Genomic DNA, 17,602 nt, shown 5'->3' with positions numbered 1-17,602 from the left:
GGTTAAGAGTTGTCGAGTTTTGCGCGGCTTTCCCGACTTCAAGAGCCGGGTTCAAGGTCGCTGCGTGATGCGGTGTCGCCGCGGGGCGCACTCTCGATGTCATAACTTTCCGCTTAATATGACAGCGAAGGGTTATTAGGTTTGGCACCGTGTGCACCGTGAATCCATGGGGCGTTATTGTGTGTTCTTTTACCTTTCCACGTGGTAGGATTCACATACACACACACACACAGCCACAAACGTACAATTCTTGATTGTGCCGCACAGTGGCAGCATTTCGTTGGCAAAGGGTAATCAAAAATGGATGCGCACCACCAGTGGGACGACTTTAAAGACGAGCGCAATTAAACGGAGCAGTTCTTTTGCCCGCCCGTATCGATTTGGGGGAAACAAGTGGCTGGCTTTTCAGCGTCTGTTTTATAATTGATTTAGCTGTTTAAAAATAAAACAACGTCTGCATGGATTAAGAGAAGTTGGTATGGAATAAGAATGCCTTGTGTTACACATTAATTATTTGGCATATTAAATGGAAGCTGGTAGCGTTGATTGATTTAAATTTGAGCAATTTACAGTATTTTATTTCAGTAGCTTTGTGGTTTTGTTATTTTTAATCGTTGAATTGCTAAATTTCCACCAAAAATCAATCTGCTGAACATTAGTCGATTATTATTTCCTTTAATAAAACATATTCACTTACAAGGAACTTAAATTGCGTATAACATTAAAAATATGTATCTTTACATAAAATTTAATTTATTTCACTAGTAGATGTAGCATTGGTTGCTCTAAACACTTTTTTGCACACTTTTATCCAGATGTCCTTGGGGTTCTTTTTTTTATTTGTGATTTTTATTCTCAACATATGCTTTGACAAATAGTAAAGAAATACCAAAAATTCCTGCTTGCTATTCTGCCTTTCGTTTATATTAATTTGTATTATATATTGTGTTACGCATGGCGACATCGTGTCTATGCAGCCTTGTCGTTATTTTAACTTTAATTTATCTGATAGTACATTTAAAGCAGCTTTTAACAATGTCTATTATAACTCGTTTTAAATAGCAAAATTGTACTGTTTTTCATGTTTATATAAGTTTTTTTGTATTTGCAAGCTACATGAAAATGACGTAGAAGCTTGCTACGAGACTGTGTAATGAATTTTCTAAAAATACTCTTTGTATCTGCAACACATTTAAGTCAAAAAGGTAACAAAAAATCAGCAATAACACCTGTTTAACAACTTTTTTTTAAAGTCTAAAACAAATATACTCATTTTAAACATAAATTTGTATTATTTTCGTTTTTTGTTCTAGCCAATCCATCCAATGCCATTTTCCCAACGGTGCCAATTGATGCCACATTCGATCGCACAACTAACGCGTTCTGTCCGCTAAGCAAAGCTAACAAACATCCATTCCAGCCTGACACACATTTGGCGTGCCGTTTTAGTTTTTCGAAGCCGCGTTTGATGTTTACCGATTGCTATACGCCCTCCTTACCAGCTGGAACGCTTATTGTCGTACACCCACTAACCCATACCGATCGGGATGGGATTCCTCCAACGGGTGCGATGGTTCAACGGAACCTTTGCGGTGGTGGTGGTGGTGGTGGTGGTTATGCAACGAAAAAAAACACAAACGAACTCTCTTCCATCAAAAGCAAATCGTGCCCTACAGTCGCAACTAACGAGCGTGCTTGAACGCGTGCTCAAAATCCTTCCAATTTAAGGGTTGGAAGAGTGAACATTGATTTCTGTCCCGCACATTCCTTGTTGCCGCCAGTTCCAGGTTCAAACGGTTTGCCAAAATCGATGCCCGCACGAAGACGGTTTAGAGTCGAAAGTCGGCGGGCTGTCGGTCGACCATTAGGTGCAGTGACGTTCGACTCGTTGGCTGACTGTGGCTGGGGATCAACGGAGACAATCTTTCGGGCGGGTCCCCGCACACGATTTGATAATGGAGGTAATTCGTTCCGTTGATAGTTAGTTGATAGAACACGGTGTCCGCGGACGGGTGACTCGGTGTCGTTGGTGTGTCGCGCACCCTTTCGCTTCCTGGGACGACATTCGTTCAGCTTATTATTGTTGGATGTTTGTCCTGGTTTTTTGTGCTTTCGGTCCTTGTTGCCCTGCCCTTCGCAAGCTCGCCGTTTTGCGCACACATTCACATACATAAAAAGTGTCCTGCCTAGTGGTTTGCTTCCGTGTATCTATCTCTTCGCTAAACTGACACTGATTAAAACTTTTCTCCCATTTCATGCTTTGCATCCATTTCGGGCGGTTTGATGGTGACTGGCACGCCACCCGGGGCTGGCCGCACGCTGGGCCAAACTTTCCGTCACGTCATCGTCCTGCGTCCTGCTCTAACGCGCTGTGAATGCCCTTTTGCACTCACTGGCGACTTAATTAACTCGGTCGCAATAGCAGCAGCAGACAACGGCATCACAGCAGCAACAGTCAGCGCAAATGGCTTCCACCAGCCCGCAGTCGGGTGGAAGTCCCGGTGGAGCGGGGGGGTCGACCACCGCGCCACCCCCCACCGTGCCAGCGGTAGCACCACCGTCGACGCGGAAGAAAACGGGCAAGTTTCTTGGCTCGGCACTGAACATCACCAATCGGTACCGGGCAAACAGCAGCAGCCTGAGCAAGGTGAGCCTTGCCATTACGAATCTAAAGGTGATCCAGAACGTACCGCTGCCGCCACCGATCAGTGCGATGATTGCGTCGGACATACCGCCGGTCTGCAAGTATCTGCCGTCCTATCGGCTCACCTCTCGGAATCCGTTCAATCGCGAGGCGTGCGAGGCGATACTGCGGGAATCGATGGACAAATCGCTGCAGGGTGTAGAGTACAGTTCGTACTTTGCGCCCTCGCTCTGTCAGCAGATCTGCGAGGACATCAAGACGCGCGTCAAGGAGCTCAAGTTTGACAGGTGCGTATGCGTAGTCAGGATCATGCGGGGTTTGGTTTTTTTGCGGATCAGCGATGTTTTGGGGAGAATACATTCGGGCAGATTTGGACAATGGATTGTTGTGTGCTAAGTAATTGTAGATCGAAACATAAACAAACAGCAAACACTGCAAAAGCATCAAAGAGCTTCCAAATGGTTTGACAAACATAATCAACTATCTGTACCGAGAAGTCTTTAGAAATCATGGAAATGATTACTGATTACAAATCCATACGTCATCAAACCTAGTATTTGAAGAGAGTTGAGTCGTTTCTTCAACGTTAAAATGCCGTAAAGACATCTTATACTTCATCGCACCATGGATATTGGTACTGAAACTACGACTAGGGTTTGTTGTGATGCTGTCCTTTGTACTCAAATCATGGTGATTGATCGGAAAGAGGTACTCTGCGGTTTACCTTAAGAATGAAAAGAGAATTTCAAACGATATATGGATCATCCACAATTGTATTCAATCGTTCTTGTTAAAAGAGCTGTGGTTAAACCATTCAACAGGAGCAACTAAGAAAACAAAGTTTACAAATGCTCACCTGATTTGAGTACACTCGTGCGGGTTTATGTGTGCATGGTGAGATTGTACCAATCAATCGATTCCTTTGTCAGTGGGTTTGTATCATTCGTTGGGTAGACCCGAAGAAATACAGTCGCTTTAAACACTACGCTTGACATTGTTAGAAAGAGTGAATCAGGTGTGCCCTCATTACTTAAACAGTTGTCAATGCAGTAAGTTTTCTGATTACTTGTCTTCTGAATTGGTGCAAATGGGCTCATAATTTTTTTCACGATTTTAAGACTTGATTTTCTTTCTCATCGAGCTTTCGTGCAGCTAGTCGAATCCTTAGGCAAAGACCATTATTTTGCACTTATTTTAGATCGACAGAGTTTGGCTCAAATGACCCGGTTTCAAAAAAGATGATTGCCTATTCCTTTACAAATTGCACTGTCTATTTTAATGTTAGTGTAAACAAACTTAATTAACTCTTGCGAAGCGCATTTTAAGGAGATTTGTTGGATTTGTAACAAATATCCGCCTGCAGATATGCAACCTGCAGTACTACTAATACATGCGAAAATAACATCATGGCAGATTACCACTGTTCCTTCGATAAGGAGCCATGATGTAAATGTAACCGTGTAATCTGATGTAACAATCGCTAGAAGCGCATGTCTGTGTTTAGTCCATAGGATGCGCAGAAATAAATCCAAGAGATAAGAGAGAGAAAAGGCAAATTGTTCGGAGTCGAAATTTATTTCATATCCTCAACTCGACACAGCCCTAGAAGCCTTCGGTAGTCCTTGGCGGGTAGCTACAGCTGGACACTCTTGGGCGCTCTCTGGCGCAGTTGGTCAATTTGCTCACTCCCCCCTTGGCCCCTCCTCACCCTCTCACCTTGACTCGATCAGTTCGGCATAGTCCAACGATCAGTCGCTTCCTCTCCTTTTCCCACCATTGACCCGATCAGTTCGGCATAGTCCAACGATCAGTCGCTTCCTCTCCTTTTCCCACCCTCGACCTGATCAGTTCGGCTTAGTCCAACGATCAGTCGCTTCCTCCCCCTCCCTCGACCTGGTTAGTTCGGCACGTCCAACAACCAGTCAGGTTCTATTCCTTCCCTTTCCTGTGGCAATTCCGGTCGAATTTTTCACCGGTTTGTTCCTCCTTCCCCTTCCTCCATCCTTGGCCAAGTCGCTGTGGCAGTTGCACCCTCTGCCGCCCCCTCCCCCACCATTTGGTCCTTCGAACCGGATCAGGACAGTGGTTCTACGTCGCGTGTGTGAGTGCGTATCAGCTCACGTTCCTTAAGGTCCGTACCTTCTTAAGGAAAGTTCTCCGCGTACGTGTGCAAGTGCGTATCAGCTTGTACGATCTCCGTTCGGGTCAGAACCGTGTGTCTACGTCGCGTGTGTAGTGCCTTAGTGCGTATCCACTTAAGGGACATCTTCCACGTACGTGTGTAAGTGCGCATCAGCTTACACGATCCAAGACAATAGTGTTGTGCATCGCGCGTACATGTGCTTATCTGCTTTCACGATCATCCGCTCGGGTTAGAACAGTGTTTCTGCGTCGCGTGTGTGTAGTGCGTATCAGCTCACACAATACCTAAGTGCGTATCATCCTAGGTAGCTTTCTTCGCGTGCGTGTGTAAGTGCGTATCAGCTTACACGATCCAACCAAAGAGCAGTGCAGTGTAAGCGCAGCAGACAATTCGCGTGTGTGTAGAGTGCTTTGCAAATTACGTTTACTTTACTTAGGTGCGTATCAGCCTAAGTGAATTTCCGTGCGCATGTGTAAGTGCACATCAGCTTACACGATCCTACGAAAATCAGTGCTGTGAAGTGCAAGTGTAGGTAATTCGCGAGTACAAGTGCGTATCAGCTTGTACTAATTTACCATTATTAACATTTGCAAGTTGCAAAGAACGTTTCTTTTCATACCCGCCACCGTGAACGCGAATTGCCTTCCGAGAAACAATTAGTGAAAACTGCGCTCGAATTCAGTGTACAACCCTACTCCGCGAGTGAACATTAACATTAAAGCAATAGTTCTTGCGAAGTTGGTTAGTGCTTGTTCCTGCTTGTTCCTGTTGTTTCTGCCTGATCCTGTTTACTCCTGCTTGTTCCTGGTTGTTCCTGTGTTCCTGCTTGGTGCTGTCGGATGCGGTTGGTGCATTACGGCCCGTTCCTGTATTTGCTGTGTTCCTGCTCGATTCCGGGAAGCGGACCATCAAGACGTCAGCATCCCCTCGGTTGGTGAGTATAGAAAGTCACAGGTAAGCAAGGGTATAGGACAAGTGAAGCAATTTTTTACCAGCCACCACAATGCCAGTCACTCCATTACCGCAACCGAGTAAGAAGGGGGAACATGAGGACGATGTGGATGAGTTTGCCGGCTTCGTCGATGACGTGTTATCGAAAACCACTTTAATGCAGTTCGACACTGCAAGAACAAAAATGCAAATGGTGATCGAACAACTCGAAGACGAACTAAACGAATTCGTCACAAAACCGTCTGCATCAATTGTTCCTGCCGTGAAACTTAGAGTAAACACAATGGCAGAGAAATACAATGGTCTTCAAGAACAGTTGTATGATAGCAAAAATTATACTAATGAAGACAAGCAACGCGAGCGAAAATACAACTCACTACATAGAAAATTAACTAATGCATTAGAAGAAGCTATTTGCGAAATAAATAATAAACCTTCTCCATCTATAACAGAAGTTCAACCAGCTTCAGTTATAGTGCAGCAATATCCGCTTCCTGCATCGCTTCCCTCCTTTAACGGGAATTATGAAGCCTGGCCAAAATTCAAGGCAATGTTTCTTGATATAATAAAAAGAAGCAGTGACAGTGATGCTGTTAAGATCCATCATTTAGATAAAGCGCTAGTGGGCCAAGCAGCAGGCACATTAAATGCACATTTAACAACAACTATTACATTCGATCAAGCTTGGAAATTTGTCGAAGCCCGATTTGACAACCCAAGAGTAATAGTGGACGAACTCATTAAGGGTCTGCTCAACATGCCACACGTTCGCAGTGAATCTGCAAAGGAATTACGCAGTCTCCTTAAAATGTGCACACACTATATTAATGGGTTGAAAAATATGAACAAGGCACCTGATACACTAAGCAAGCTGATAATTAACTATCTGTTAACATCACGATTTGATCCTGAAACGCGCAAATTATGGGAAAGAACACTTCCTCACCATGACTTTCCAGATCTTGACAACACATTAAGTTTTCTCACCACTCAATGTGAAGTGCTGGAAAGGTGCAAACCTGAGAGCCACTGCAAAAGCAATAAAGAGACTCGGGCACACGTTGCCGTACCAGCGCAACACACACCAGTATCTTCAGCCTTCTCCTCATGTGAGCTATGCTCAGAACGCCATTGGCTGGATAAATGTCCAGTATTTATTGGGCTATCTGTTCACGAAAAAATAAATCGTGTTCAACAATTAGCACGGTGCGAAAATTGCCTTGGAAAAAATCACGCGGCAAACAGATGCAAGTCGAAATATACATGTCGCAAATGCAAGCAAAGGCATCACACTCTGTTGCATAAAGAGCCTGTACATCCAACTACATCTACAACGATCAGCATGCAAAACACCACAACACAGCCAACTGTTTTGCTCGCCACTGCTGTTGTTTATGTAGAAGACAAAACAGGAAAAACACATCCAGCTAGAGCACTTTTAGATAGCGGTTCGCAATCTAATTTCATTTCGAGCCATTTGGCTCAATTATTAAACATTAAAAAAACATCAGTAGAAATACCAGTGATTGGTATAGGAGGCAGCATCGATAGCTTTGTGCGAAGCAAAGTCCGCACTACAATACACTCCCGTTGCACTAATTATAAAACAACAACAGAACTTTTAGTGCTAAAAAAACCCGCTGCTAATCTGCCTTGTAACAATGTCAATTTCAATCAGAATCTATTACCATCAGCCATCACGCTTGCAGATCCTAATTTCTATTGTTCAGGAAAAATTGATATTATACTGGGTGCCGAGCATTTCGCTGAAATCATTAAGGGTGGTCGCTTGAAAATCAACGACGTACTTCCTTCCCTTCAAGAGTCCGAACTAGGATGGTTGGTTAGCGGAAAGGTGGCATCAACAAATGTGTCCACACCTATTATGAGTGCAGTATGCATAACACCCATAGAACAGCTTATGGCAAAATTCTTTGAAGTAGAAGAACTATCGGCAACCAGCTCCGGCTGGAGTGAAGAAGAAACACATTGCGAGACTTCATTTTTGGATAGCACAACGCGTGACGAACAAGGTCGCTATGTTGTTCGACTACCAGTAAAGTCAGACATAGCGCATGCTTTGGGTGACTCAAAATCGATGGCCCTTCGTAGATTTCTTTCCCTTGAACGTAGATTGCAGCGCGAACCAGAGACACGAGCAGCTTATGTTCAATTTATGACCGAATACGAACACCTTGGTCATATGAGTCCTGTCGAACATGAAATTGTATCACACCAGGTGGAATATTACATCCCACATCATCCAGTGTTCAAAGCTGAAAGTACGACAACGAAATGCAGAGTAGTGTTCGATGCGTCTGCCAAAACCACCTCAGGCTATTCTCTCAATGATGCGTTAATGGTTGGACCAACCATTCAACAGGAATCGTTTACAATTCTACTACGTTTTCGTTCCCATATCATTGCAGCCATCGCTGATGTAGAAAAAATGTACAGGCAAGTGTGGGTACACCCTGAAGATCGCCCAATGCAACGTATATTTTGGAGAGATTCTCCAAATCAGCCAATTCGAACTTTTCAACTGAACACCGTCACCTACGGAACAGCATCAGCTCCATTCCTTGCTGTAAGAGCATTAAAACAGATAATAATTGATCATGGGAAAGAATTTCCAAAAGCGGCAGAAAGAATGGACGACTTCTATGTGGACGATTTTATTTCCGGAGCTGATTCGATTACTGATGTACAACAATTGTACAATGAAGCAACAACACTGTTGGCAAAGGGAGGATTCACCCTCAGAAAATGGTGTTCAAACGATCCTGAAGCGCTGATTGAAATCGGCAACATAAAAAATGTCACAATGCCTGCGGACGACGTCAATGGACATGTGACTACCCTAGGACTTATTTGGCGACCCCGTGCGGACACTTTTAGCATAAAGGTGCACATTCCTGAAACCATTCATCACCTATCAAAACGATTCGTTCTTTCTTCAATTGCTAAAATTTATGACCCATTAGGCCTCATCGATCCTGTAAAGGCATTGGCGAAACAAATAATGCAGCAGATTTGGGAGCTAAAGAAAACAGATGGGAAGAACTGGGATTGGGATGATGAACTTCCGTCGGATCTACAACAAGCTTGGGTTCACTTTCAACAACACCTTGAACCTCTTCGTAACCTTCAGATTCCTCGAGCAGCTGTCCATACATCCATTCATAATGTTCAATTACATGTTTTTTGTGACGCTTCAGAAAAAGGGTATGGCGCCTGTTGTTACATCCGTGACGACAACGATGAAGAAAACATCACTTCACAACTATTGACTTCTAAGTCAAAAATAGCTCCACTTAGCCAAAAACTAACTATTGCCCAACTAGAGCTGTGCGCAGCAAAGCTAGGCAGCGATCTATTTGCGAAAGTAAAGGAAGCAATTCCTACATTTTCGAATGTTTATTTTTGGACCGATTCAATGATCGTTTATCACTGGTTACAATCTCCACCACAGAGCTGGAAAACTTTTGTCGCAAATCGTGTCTCTCACATACAAAAGGTGACCAAAGGATTTTCCTGGCGACACATTCCAGGATGCGACAATCCGGCAGATTTAGTTTCTCGCGGTTGCTTTGGTTCTGAATTAATCAACGACATAAAATGGTGGCAGGGTCCAACCTGGCTACCATGCTCAGAAAATGTTTGGCCATTAACTCCTACGGTACAAGAAAACGTCGATGCTGAACAACAAAGACGATCGCAACCCGTACTAGCTCACGTAGCAGTTGAGCCACCAGTGCATGAATTATTCACTAAATACTCATCTTTATTTACCCTTAGACGCATGATTGGCTACTGGATTCAGTATTACAAAATACTTCGCAAGCAAATTCCTCCCAGCAAGCTTCTATCAGTGCAAAGCATAATAGAAGCTGATTTATATTTATGCCGTCTAGTACAAGAAACCCACTTCAAGGCAGAACTGAAAGCATTAAAGGCAGGACTCTCAGTACCGTCATCGTCCTGCATGAAATGGTTTAATCCTATCATATCTTCTGATGGCCTCATTCGTGTCGGAGGTCGACTCACACATTCGATTCTCCCCGAAACCGAAAAACATCCCATAATTCTACCAAGCAAACATCCCTACTCAGTGTTGCTAGCCAATTATTATCATCTCAAATATTTCCATGCTGGACCGCAGCACATGCTAAATACAATTCGGCAACAATACTGGATCATCGGTGGCAGAAATTTGGTAAAGCGTGTTTATCACCAATGCTTAACTTGCTTCCGAGCTAAACCCAAGATGCTTACTACACTCATGGGTGACTTACCACCGCCGAGGGTGATTGCTTCCAGGCCATTCTCAATAAGCGGCATCGACTACTGTGGGCCTGTTTTTGTCAAGGGTGCACACCGTCGAGCGGTACCCACAAAAGCATTCGTAGCTATCTTCATTTGTTTTACAACAAAGGCAGTTCACATCGAACTCGTCTCCAGTTTAACTACCGAAGCTTTTCTTGCAGCCTTACGTCGATTCATAGGCCGTCGAGGTCTGGTGTCCGAGCTCCATTCGGATAACGGGACCAATTTCAAGGGAGCTTCCAACGAGCTCAACAACCTCTATCGTCTCCTTCATTCTGATGAACATCAGCGCAAGATGCACTCCTGGACCCTGGAGCGTGGCATCGATTGGACGTTCATCCCTCCTCGCGCACCCCATTTCGGCGGACTCTGGGAGTCGGCCGTAAAATCAGCCAAGTACCATCTTCTCCGTACCATGGGCACATCTTCGTATACCTTCGAAGATATGATGACGATACTGACGGAGGTTGAAGGATGTCTCAACTCGCGCCCTATTACTCCGATGTCCGACAATCCATCCGACCTGACAGCTCTGACCCCGGGGCACTTCTTGACTGGGTCCCATATGCAGCTGCTACCTTCGATTGACGTCTCGCAGATTCCATCCAATCGACTCAACCACTGGCAGCTTATCCAACAACAACTTCAACGTTTTTGGAAACGTTGGCATACCGAATACTTGCAGCAATTGCAAACGCGAAGCAAGTGGTTCGTTAAGGGGAATTATGAAATAAGGGAAGGGCAGTTAGTGATTGTTCATGAAGACAATGTTCCACCTTCTAGATGGCCGCTCGCTAGGATTACTAAAATCCATCCAGGAAAGGATGATGTCACTCGGGTAGTTACAATCAGGACTAGTAAAGAAAAGGAACTGACTAGACCCATAACCAAAATATGTCTGATTCCTGAAATAGACCATATAGATCCAACCGATAGTAAAATTTAGAAATTTTAGGTGGCAGGATGTTGGATTTGTAACAAATATCCGCCTGCAGATATGCAACCTGCAGTACTACTAATACATGCGAAAATAACATCATGGCAGATTACCACTGTTCCTTCGATAAGGAGCCATGATGTAAATGTAACCGTGTAATCTGATGTAACAATCGCTAGAAGCGCATGTCTGTGTTTAGTCCATAGGATGCGCAGAAATAAATCCAAGAGATAAGAGAGAGAAAAGGCAAATTGTTCGGAGTCGAAATTTATTTCATATCCTCAACTCGACACAGCCCTAGAATCCTTCGGTAGTCCTTGGCGGGTAGCTACAGCTGGACACTCTTGGGCGCTCTCTGGCGCAGTTGGTCAATTTGCTTACTCCCCCCTTGGCCCCTCCTCACCCTCTCACCTTGACTCGATCAGTTCGGCATAGTCCAACGATCAGTCGCTTCCTCTCCTTTTCCCACCCTCGACTCGATCAGTTCGGCATAGTCCAACGATCTGTCGCTTCCTCTCCCACCCTCGACCTGATCAGTTCGGCTTAGTCCAACGATCAGTCGCTTCCTCCCCCTCCCTCGACCTGGTTAGTTCGGCACGTCCAACAACCAGTCAGGTTCTATTCCTTCCCTTTCCTGTGGCAATTCCGGTCGAATTTTTCACCGGTTTGTTCCTCCTTCCCCTTCCTCCATCCTTGGCCAAGTCGCTGTGGCAGTTGCACCCTCTGCCGCCCCCTCCCCCACCAAGATTATTTTTATTTTTTTGGTTAATGCTTGTTTTATTCCTTTTGTTTTACCACTTAGTTGTATTGTAACGTTTACAAATAAGTTGTGTAGGTCTATAGTGGCTTGATGACTTAGATGATGATGATGTATCCCACCTCATACCCCTTCACAGGATTGAGATAGACGAATTATCTAACGATAATGAGTTAATTAAATGTTAAAAGTATAAAAAGAGAAACGAATGTGGCTATTAACAAGCATGCACAGGCCAATCACCCACATAGGCGACCCCGAAACCCCCCACAACACGACCAACCCCACACCTCGTCTAGGTGGGCCATGCCAAGAGACATCCCGTGTTGATCCATGTAGCCGGGAATCCTGGATCACCCATACCACCCGCTCACATGCTACTGAGAACCACATACAGGGTTTACCAGCATAATAAACAGCTGTCCACTTGTTTATAACTATAGTCGTTTTGAATAGACACCGCTGTCTACCACTTGCTCACATGTCAGATGGTGTAAGCTACTCTGTCCTAACTCTGTCCTAACTATTGTTATAAACAAGGTGACAGTTGTTTATTATGTTGGTTAACCCTGTATGTCTCGCGCGCGAGTCTCAATTAGTGATGGGAAAAATGAAGTTTTTGTCGGAATCGATTCTGCCTAGCTTCACAGTTTTCTGAAGTCGATTCCGGTTGGCTCGTTCGGAATCGATTCCGGAATCGGCTCCGGAATCGGAATCGACTCTGGAATTGGTTCCGGAATCTGCTCCAGAATCGGAATCGACTCCAGAATTGATTCCAGAATCGGCTCTCGTATTAGAATAGGCTCCTAAATTAGAATCGGCTTCCAAACGGAGTCAGTTTCGGCATCACCATAAAAATAGGCGTTTTGATCCAATCATACTACACATTGATAACTGCAAAAAATCAAAATTTACGTGTAAACGATCCATTTTCATCGAGATTTCCGGACTGCTTTCGCTTCTGAAACTTTTTTTTGAATTCAATAACTAATTCCCATTCCAAATCTAATTTTAATTCTGGAGTCAATTATGATTCCGTTATCGGGGCAAATTGCGATTCCCAGGTCAATTCCGATTCCAGAGCCGATTCTGATCGTGGAATCGGCTCCGGAATCAACTCTGGAATCGGCTTCGGAGTCAATTCCGGGATCGGCTTCGAAATCAATCCCGGAATCGGCTCCGGAGTCAACCTCGGAATCGGCTCCGGAATCGGCTCCGGAATCGACTCTGGAATCGGATCCGTAATTGCTTCCGAACACGGAATCGTAATCGGGTAGGTCCGATTCCGAGCTCCCATCGCTAGTCACAATACTGTGAAGTCACATACATTTTTTTAAATTTACTAATTACTCAATGGTTATTTATATTTAGTGATATTTCAGATAAAAGATTATCTTCAATTATTATTATTATTATTAGTATTATTCTTATGTTTTCCAAAACAAAAAGAAGCAATCTCATGAAAGCAAAAAAAAAGAAAAAAGTCCTTGGGATTTACTAATTTACATGAAAAACTACACTGAACAACAATTAAACAACAATAGTTTTAATATAACTAGCACACATTTTTTTTAACCTAAACAGCGACTAAACAGAACTAATTGACCTTGGCATTTTATTATAAAATTGAAATCCCTTAAAAAAGATTGTATTCATGGCCACAGACGAGTTATGGTTAAGGATGTCTTGGCTCTTCGAGTAAAATGCTGATGGATATCCGATCAGATAGATTGGTTTACATTACAATATACTTATATTTAATGTGTTTAAAAATTTCATTGGTTATTGGTTTTTACATGTTTATTAAAGTCATAGATTATCATCGCTTCGCTTTAATATTTCTTCATATTTAAACTGAGTGTTTGAAATGCAGGGCTCCGCAAATGATGCATTTTGCTGTTCATAACCTCTGCTTATTCAAAGGTGGACCCCAAAGAGGATTCTGTGGTTAATTACCAGTTCGTTGTCTATTTTCTTATCGTCGACTCGTTCAAATGCTGCAATGGTTGCTTTGCATTACTGTTTTTGTCTTGTTTCTATTGAAAACTAAAAAATACATGTTGTTGATGTCAAGGCACAGCAAACAGCATATTCATCTCACCCTGACCTATTTGTCGATGAGTTCCCGATGGTAAAGCGTTGTGATATTAATTCTCGGTGCAGAATGGAACGGTTCAACTAACACGCAACATTACCAGATTGGCCTGAATGGTCTGATCCTTTGCCAGTCGATCCAAGACAAGCTTTTCATTTTCCATGTACAACGTTGTGCATTGTTCGCTAGAGTTAAAACATACCGGGGATTGGGCTTTTGGTTGAAAGGATACTAGGAAGGTGGGGTAACATGCCCATGCTTATGTTCGTATTGCACGTGTTTGGGTTCTAGTGCGTAGATCGAACAATTTGAAGAGAGCCCGTTCTCCGTATGCTATCCGTCATTACATGTATCATGACAAGGCAATAGAAAAAAGGCAATATACAAAACGTAGTCTACTGGAAATTATAAAACATGTTCCATGATCTGCATCTACATCCAAATGACAATCGTTGACTGGTAAAAATCAATCCATTAGCTTGTATATTTGTAGAGTAAGGCATAGACGCGTTCATGGATAGGAACAAATAAAAAAAAAAAAATAACAAACCAGTGTCAATCTGAATGGTTTTCATAAATGCAAGTTTGGACTAACATAAAGAAAGCCTCTCTGTTTAATGAGATTAATGAGTTAAAGTATATATTTCATTTCAAATTTCTGATGTTTTTTTTTTTAATATGTATTATGTTTTGATAAAACCTAGCCAGTTTTAATTATCTTCATATTTTTCTAATCAGAATATTCGAGAACTGTAATTGCAAAACAACGAATAGTAAATACATACTCAATTACTTAAATATGAATAAACATGGAGAGTAAGCCGGTCTCGTGGTACAGTCGTCAACTCGAACGACTTAACAACATGCCCGTCATGGGTTCAAGTCCCAAATGGACCGTGCCGCCATAAGTAGGATTGACTATTCTGCTATGGGGAGAATCATTAAGTCACTGAAAGCCAAACCCGCAAGTAGTGGTACAAGGCAGGCCTTGACCGACTACTGTTGTTGAGCCAAAAGAAGAAGAAGAAACGCGAAGAGTGAAATAGAATAATGCATATGGTAAAAAAATTATACATTTGAACAGCATATCAAATTAAACATGTACAAAAAATATTGAATTTGTATAGCATTCCCTTAAGGTTGCATAAACTAACTGAATTGATACAATGGATAAACAAATACATTAGCCATTTCCGCTACATGCCTTCATTATTCTTGCTCGAGTAATTCTAAATGTGGTTCCTAAAAAATGTATAAATTTTTCAAATTTTAAAATTTAATCATTAGGTAGTTTAAACAACAATGTTTATCAATATAACACCATTCATTTCGAGTGAGACACCCCTAAAACCATTAACTACACATTGGCGAATTATTCAATCAATTCACTCCTTAAATAGAGATTAAAACAGTTTATGTGTAATTACAAATCATGCTACTACACCGACTGCAATTAATATGTGTGCAGATCCACATCCAATCACGAATCCTACGCAGGTCTCATGACGAGAGACAGAATTCTTAGTTCAAATGAATTGAAGTCTACACCATCCATCGTCTCCTTGCGGTTTCTTAGTATTCATTTCTACTAAACATGCCTGCTAGTTGTTGGCCTTTGTGTCGTGATGTCAGCTCGCTCCCAAGTCCCAATGGTATGCTAAACCATCTCCTGTTAAGTGCGTGATTTTGCTGTACAGGTAGGCTGCTCTCCCCTTGTGTGCATTCGGTTGAAGGTAATATTCATTTTAACGTACAAATAAGACTCCCGGGAATGCATCGGGGACAATATCGGTATGATTGATAGCGGCCCAACTTGCTTGTTTCTATTTCGCCTTCTTCAACGCTTATTGTATTGCTGTACCTTACAGGTATAAAATCATCGTCACGGTTACCATCGGTGAACGGTACATGCAAGGCCTGAAGGCAATCACCCAGTTTCTGTGGGACCCGGAGAAGGATAGCTACGCCACGTGCATCTACGACGCGTCACCGAGTCTGGTAGCTGTCGGGACGATTTACGCCATCTATTTCGATTAGGTTGCTCTCCCGGACGCTTTGCAACGCAGCGTGTGGAACGTCAGCAGCAGCAACAGCAACCGTACGATGGTATACCGTACAGGGAATATAATTTCTGCGAATGCCTGCAGACATTCCAGACAGCTTGGCAGCGATGCGGCATCAGCCATCGGGCGTTCATCTATTACTTCACCTAATGGGCGCGTGTTCATCGTCCTGAATTAACCGATGCAATATGATCCAAAATGCTCCGACATCACGGGCTCGAAGGATTTAGCATCCATACTCTGCTAATTTGTGCAATCGTTCCCCGAAGCAGCGAGGAGAAATATAACTATTGTTGCTATTGTTGTTGTTATTTTCCTTCGTGCAACTTCGCTTGGAAATGCTTTGAATGGATGCAGTACAGTTCGTCATCTTTCATTGTAACATCCGTATATGCTACTCATGCATGAGCTGGTTTACTGATTTGGTTCTCAATTTGTGTGTGCAACATTACTGCATCATTGCTGTAAGATTCACATATGAAGTGGAAATAAAGGTGCAACTAAGAGAGTCTAGGAACATTATACATGGTTTAAATCATATTTAAATTAAGAACAGGTCAAGAAAAATCACCGATTAATGCCGTATGCGTTGGGATGTTTGTATGGATCCGTTATTGCATCGAACTCATCAAGTGGTTGGATGCGTCCGGGATGTTTCCAGTGTTATCATGCCACACAATAGCTGAACAGTCTGAAGTGCAAAAGTGACGCAATTGATAACTAATATCAACCTGCTTAGGTGGAACCAGCTCATCGAGCGGTAGTTGTTAGCACGCAAGAAGAGAGCGTCGTTGTCTGGCGCTAAATAGTGGGCTTACGAGCATGAATTGAGCATTAACTTCCGAGCTATCGATAGTATGTAATGCAAAAACGTAGAGTGAACGTGAAGAAAGTTAATAGAAGAAAGTTATGTTAATAAAATTTGTTGTTTGTATGATTACAGAAACTAGAAACAGCAGTCGCTAATAAAATTAAAGTTATAAAACATAAGTGTTAGGTTAGGTGTTAAGTGTTAAAATATGTATGATACTATAGTGAAATTTGATTTAAACAATAAAACTTAATTAAACCTGCATTGCAAAAGGAATCAGTCGATACAGAAACATGCAATTATGGTTCTAATCACTGTATGACACTACTATCATTACAGCATAATAAAAGAAACCATGATACAGGTTGAAATTTTATCGAAAACAATCAAATAAATAGATTAAATACCTGCTGCTGTCATCGTTTTTGAATCATTTTGTTTCCGCTTTAAAGGCACGCTTCATAGTCAATTGTCTTATCTCTTTCTCGTAGTCTTATCATTTGATAATGAGCTTTTGTGTTCTTTGATCTAGTTTTCTTACCGCGAGTCAGACTTTGACGATACAAATCCGTCTTGTAATGAATTACTTCCGTTAGCTTGTTTTAGTGTTATTGTTTTGTTCTGCACAGCTTGTCTCGTGATTATCTTTCATAGGTTTTGCTGTCTACGTCATAAAAGAATGACATCATTCTGAAGTGGTTAAAATCTCGCTTTCAATAAAAATCTTGCTGAAGTGGGTAAGCTTTTCCGGTGAATAATGAAAGCCCTTTGGAACACTGGGACGTATTGTAATCGAGATCAAGCGTTTTGTTTGGTTTGATTGAACACTTTATTGCTCTTGTATGTGGGGTTGTCATTTGTACAGCGGCATGCTA

The 17,602-nt window shown here is 42.5% G+C and overlaps 1 protein-coding gene across 1 annotated transcript; it reads left to right on the top strand.

Moving 5' to 3' along the window:
* The first annotated feature begins 1,333 nt into the window (after positions 1-1,333).
* On the top strand, positions 1,334-17,138 carry LOC120952683 (dynein light chain Tctex-type 5-like). The gene is made up of 3 exons (XM_040372139.2): positions 1,334-1,961; positions 2,426-2,931; positions 15,722-17,138. The coding sequence occupies exons 1-3, from the start codon at positions 1,956-1,958 to the stop codon at positions 15,888-15,890; spliced, it is 681 nt and encodes a 226-aa protein (XP_040228073.2). The 5' UTR covers positions 1,334-1,955; the 3' UTR covers positions 15,891-17,138.
* Positions 17,139-17,602: the final 464 nt, after the last annotated feature.

Source organism: Anopheles coluzzii, chromosome 2 (assembly GCF_943734685.1).
Source record: "Anopheles coluzzii chromosome 2, AcolN3, whole genome shotgun sequence".
Lineage (NCBI taxonomy): Eukaryota > Metazoa > Arthropoda > Insecta > Diptera > Culicidae > Anopheles > Anopheles coluzzii.
The sequence above is the reverse complement of the archived record's forward strand: the minus strand, read 5'-3'. Positions and strand labels throughout refer to the sequence as shown.

Coding starts and splice junctions, on each gene's coding strand:
- LOC120952683 (XM_040372139.2), top strand. Junction 2,932..15,721: donor AAGGAGCTCAAGTTTGACAG/GTGCGTATGCGT, acceptor TGTACCTTACAG/GTATAAAATCATCGTCACGG.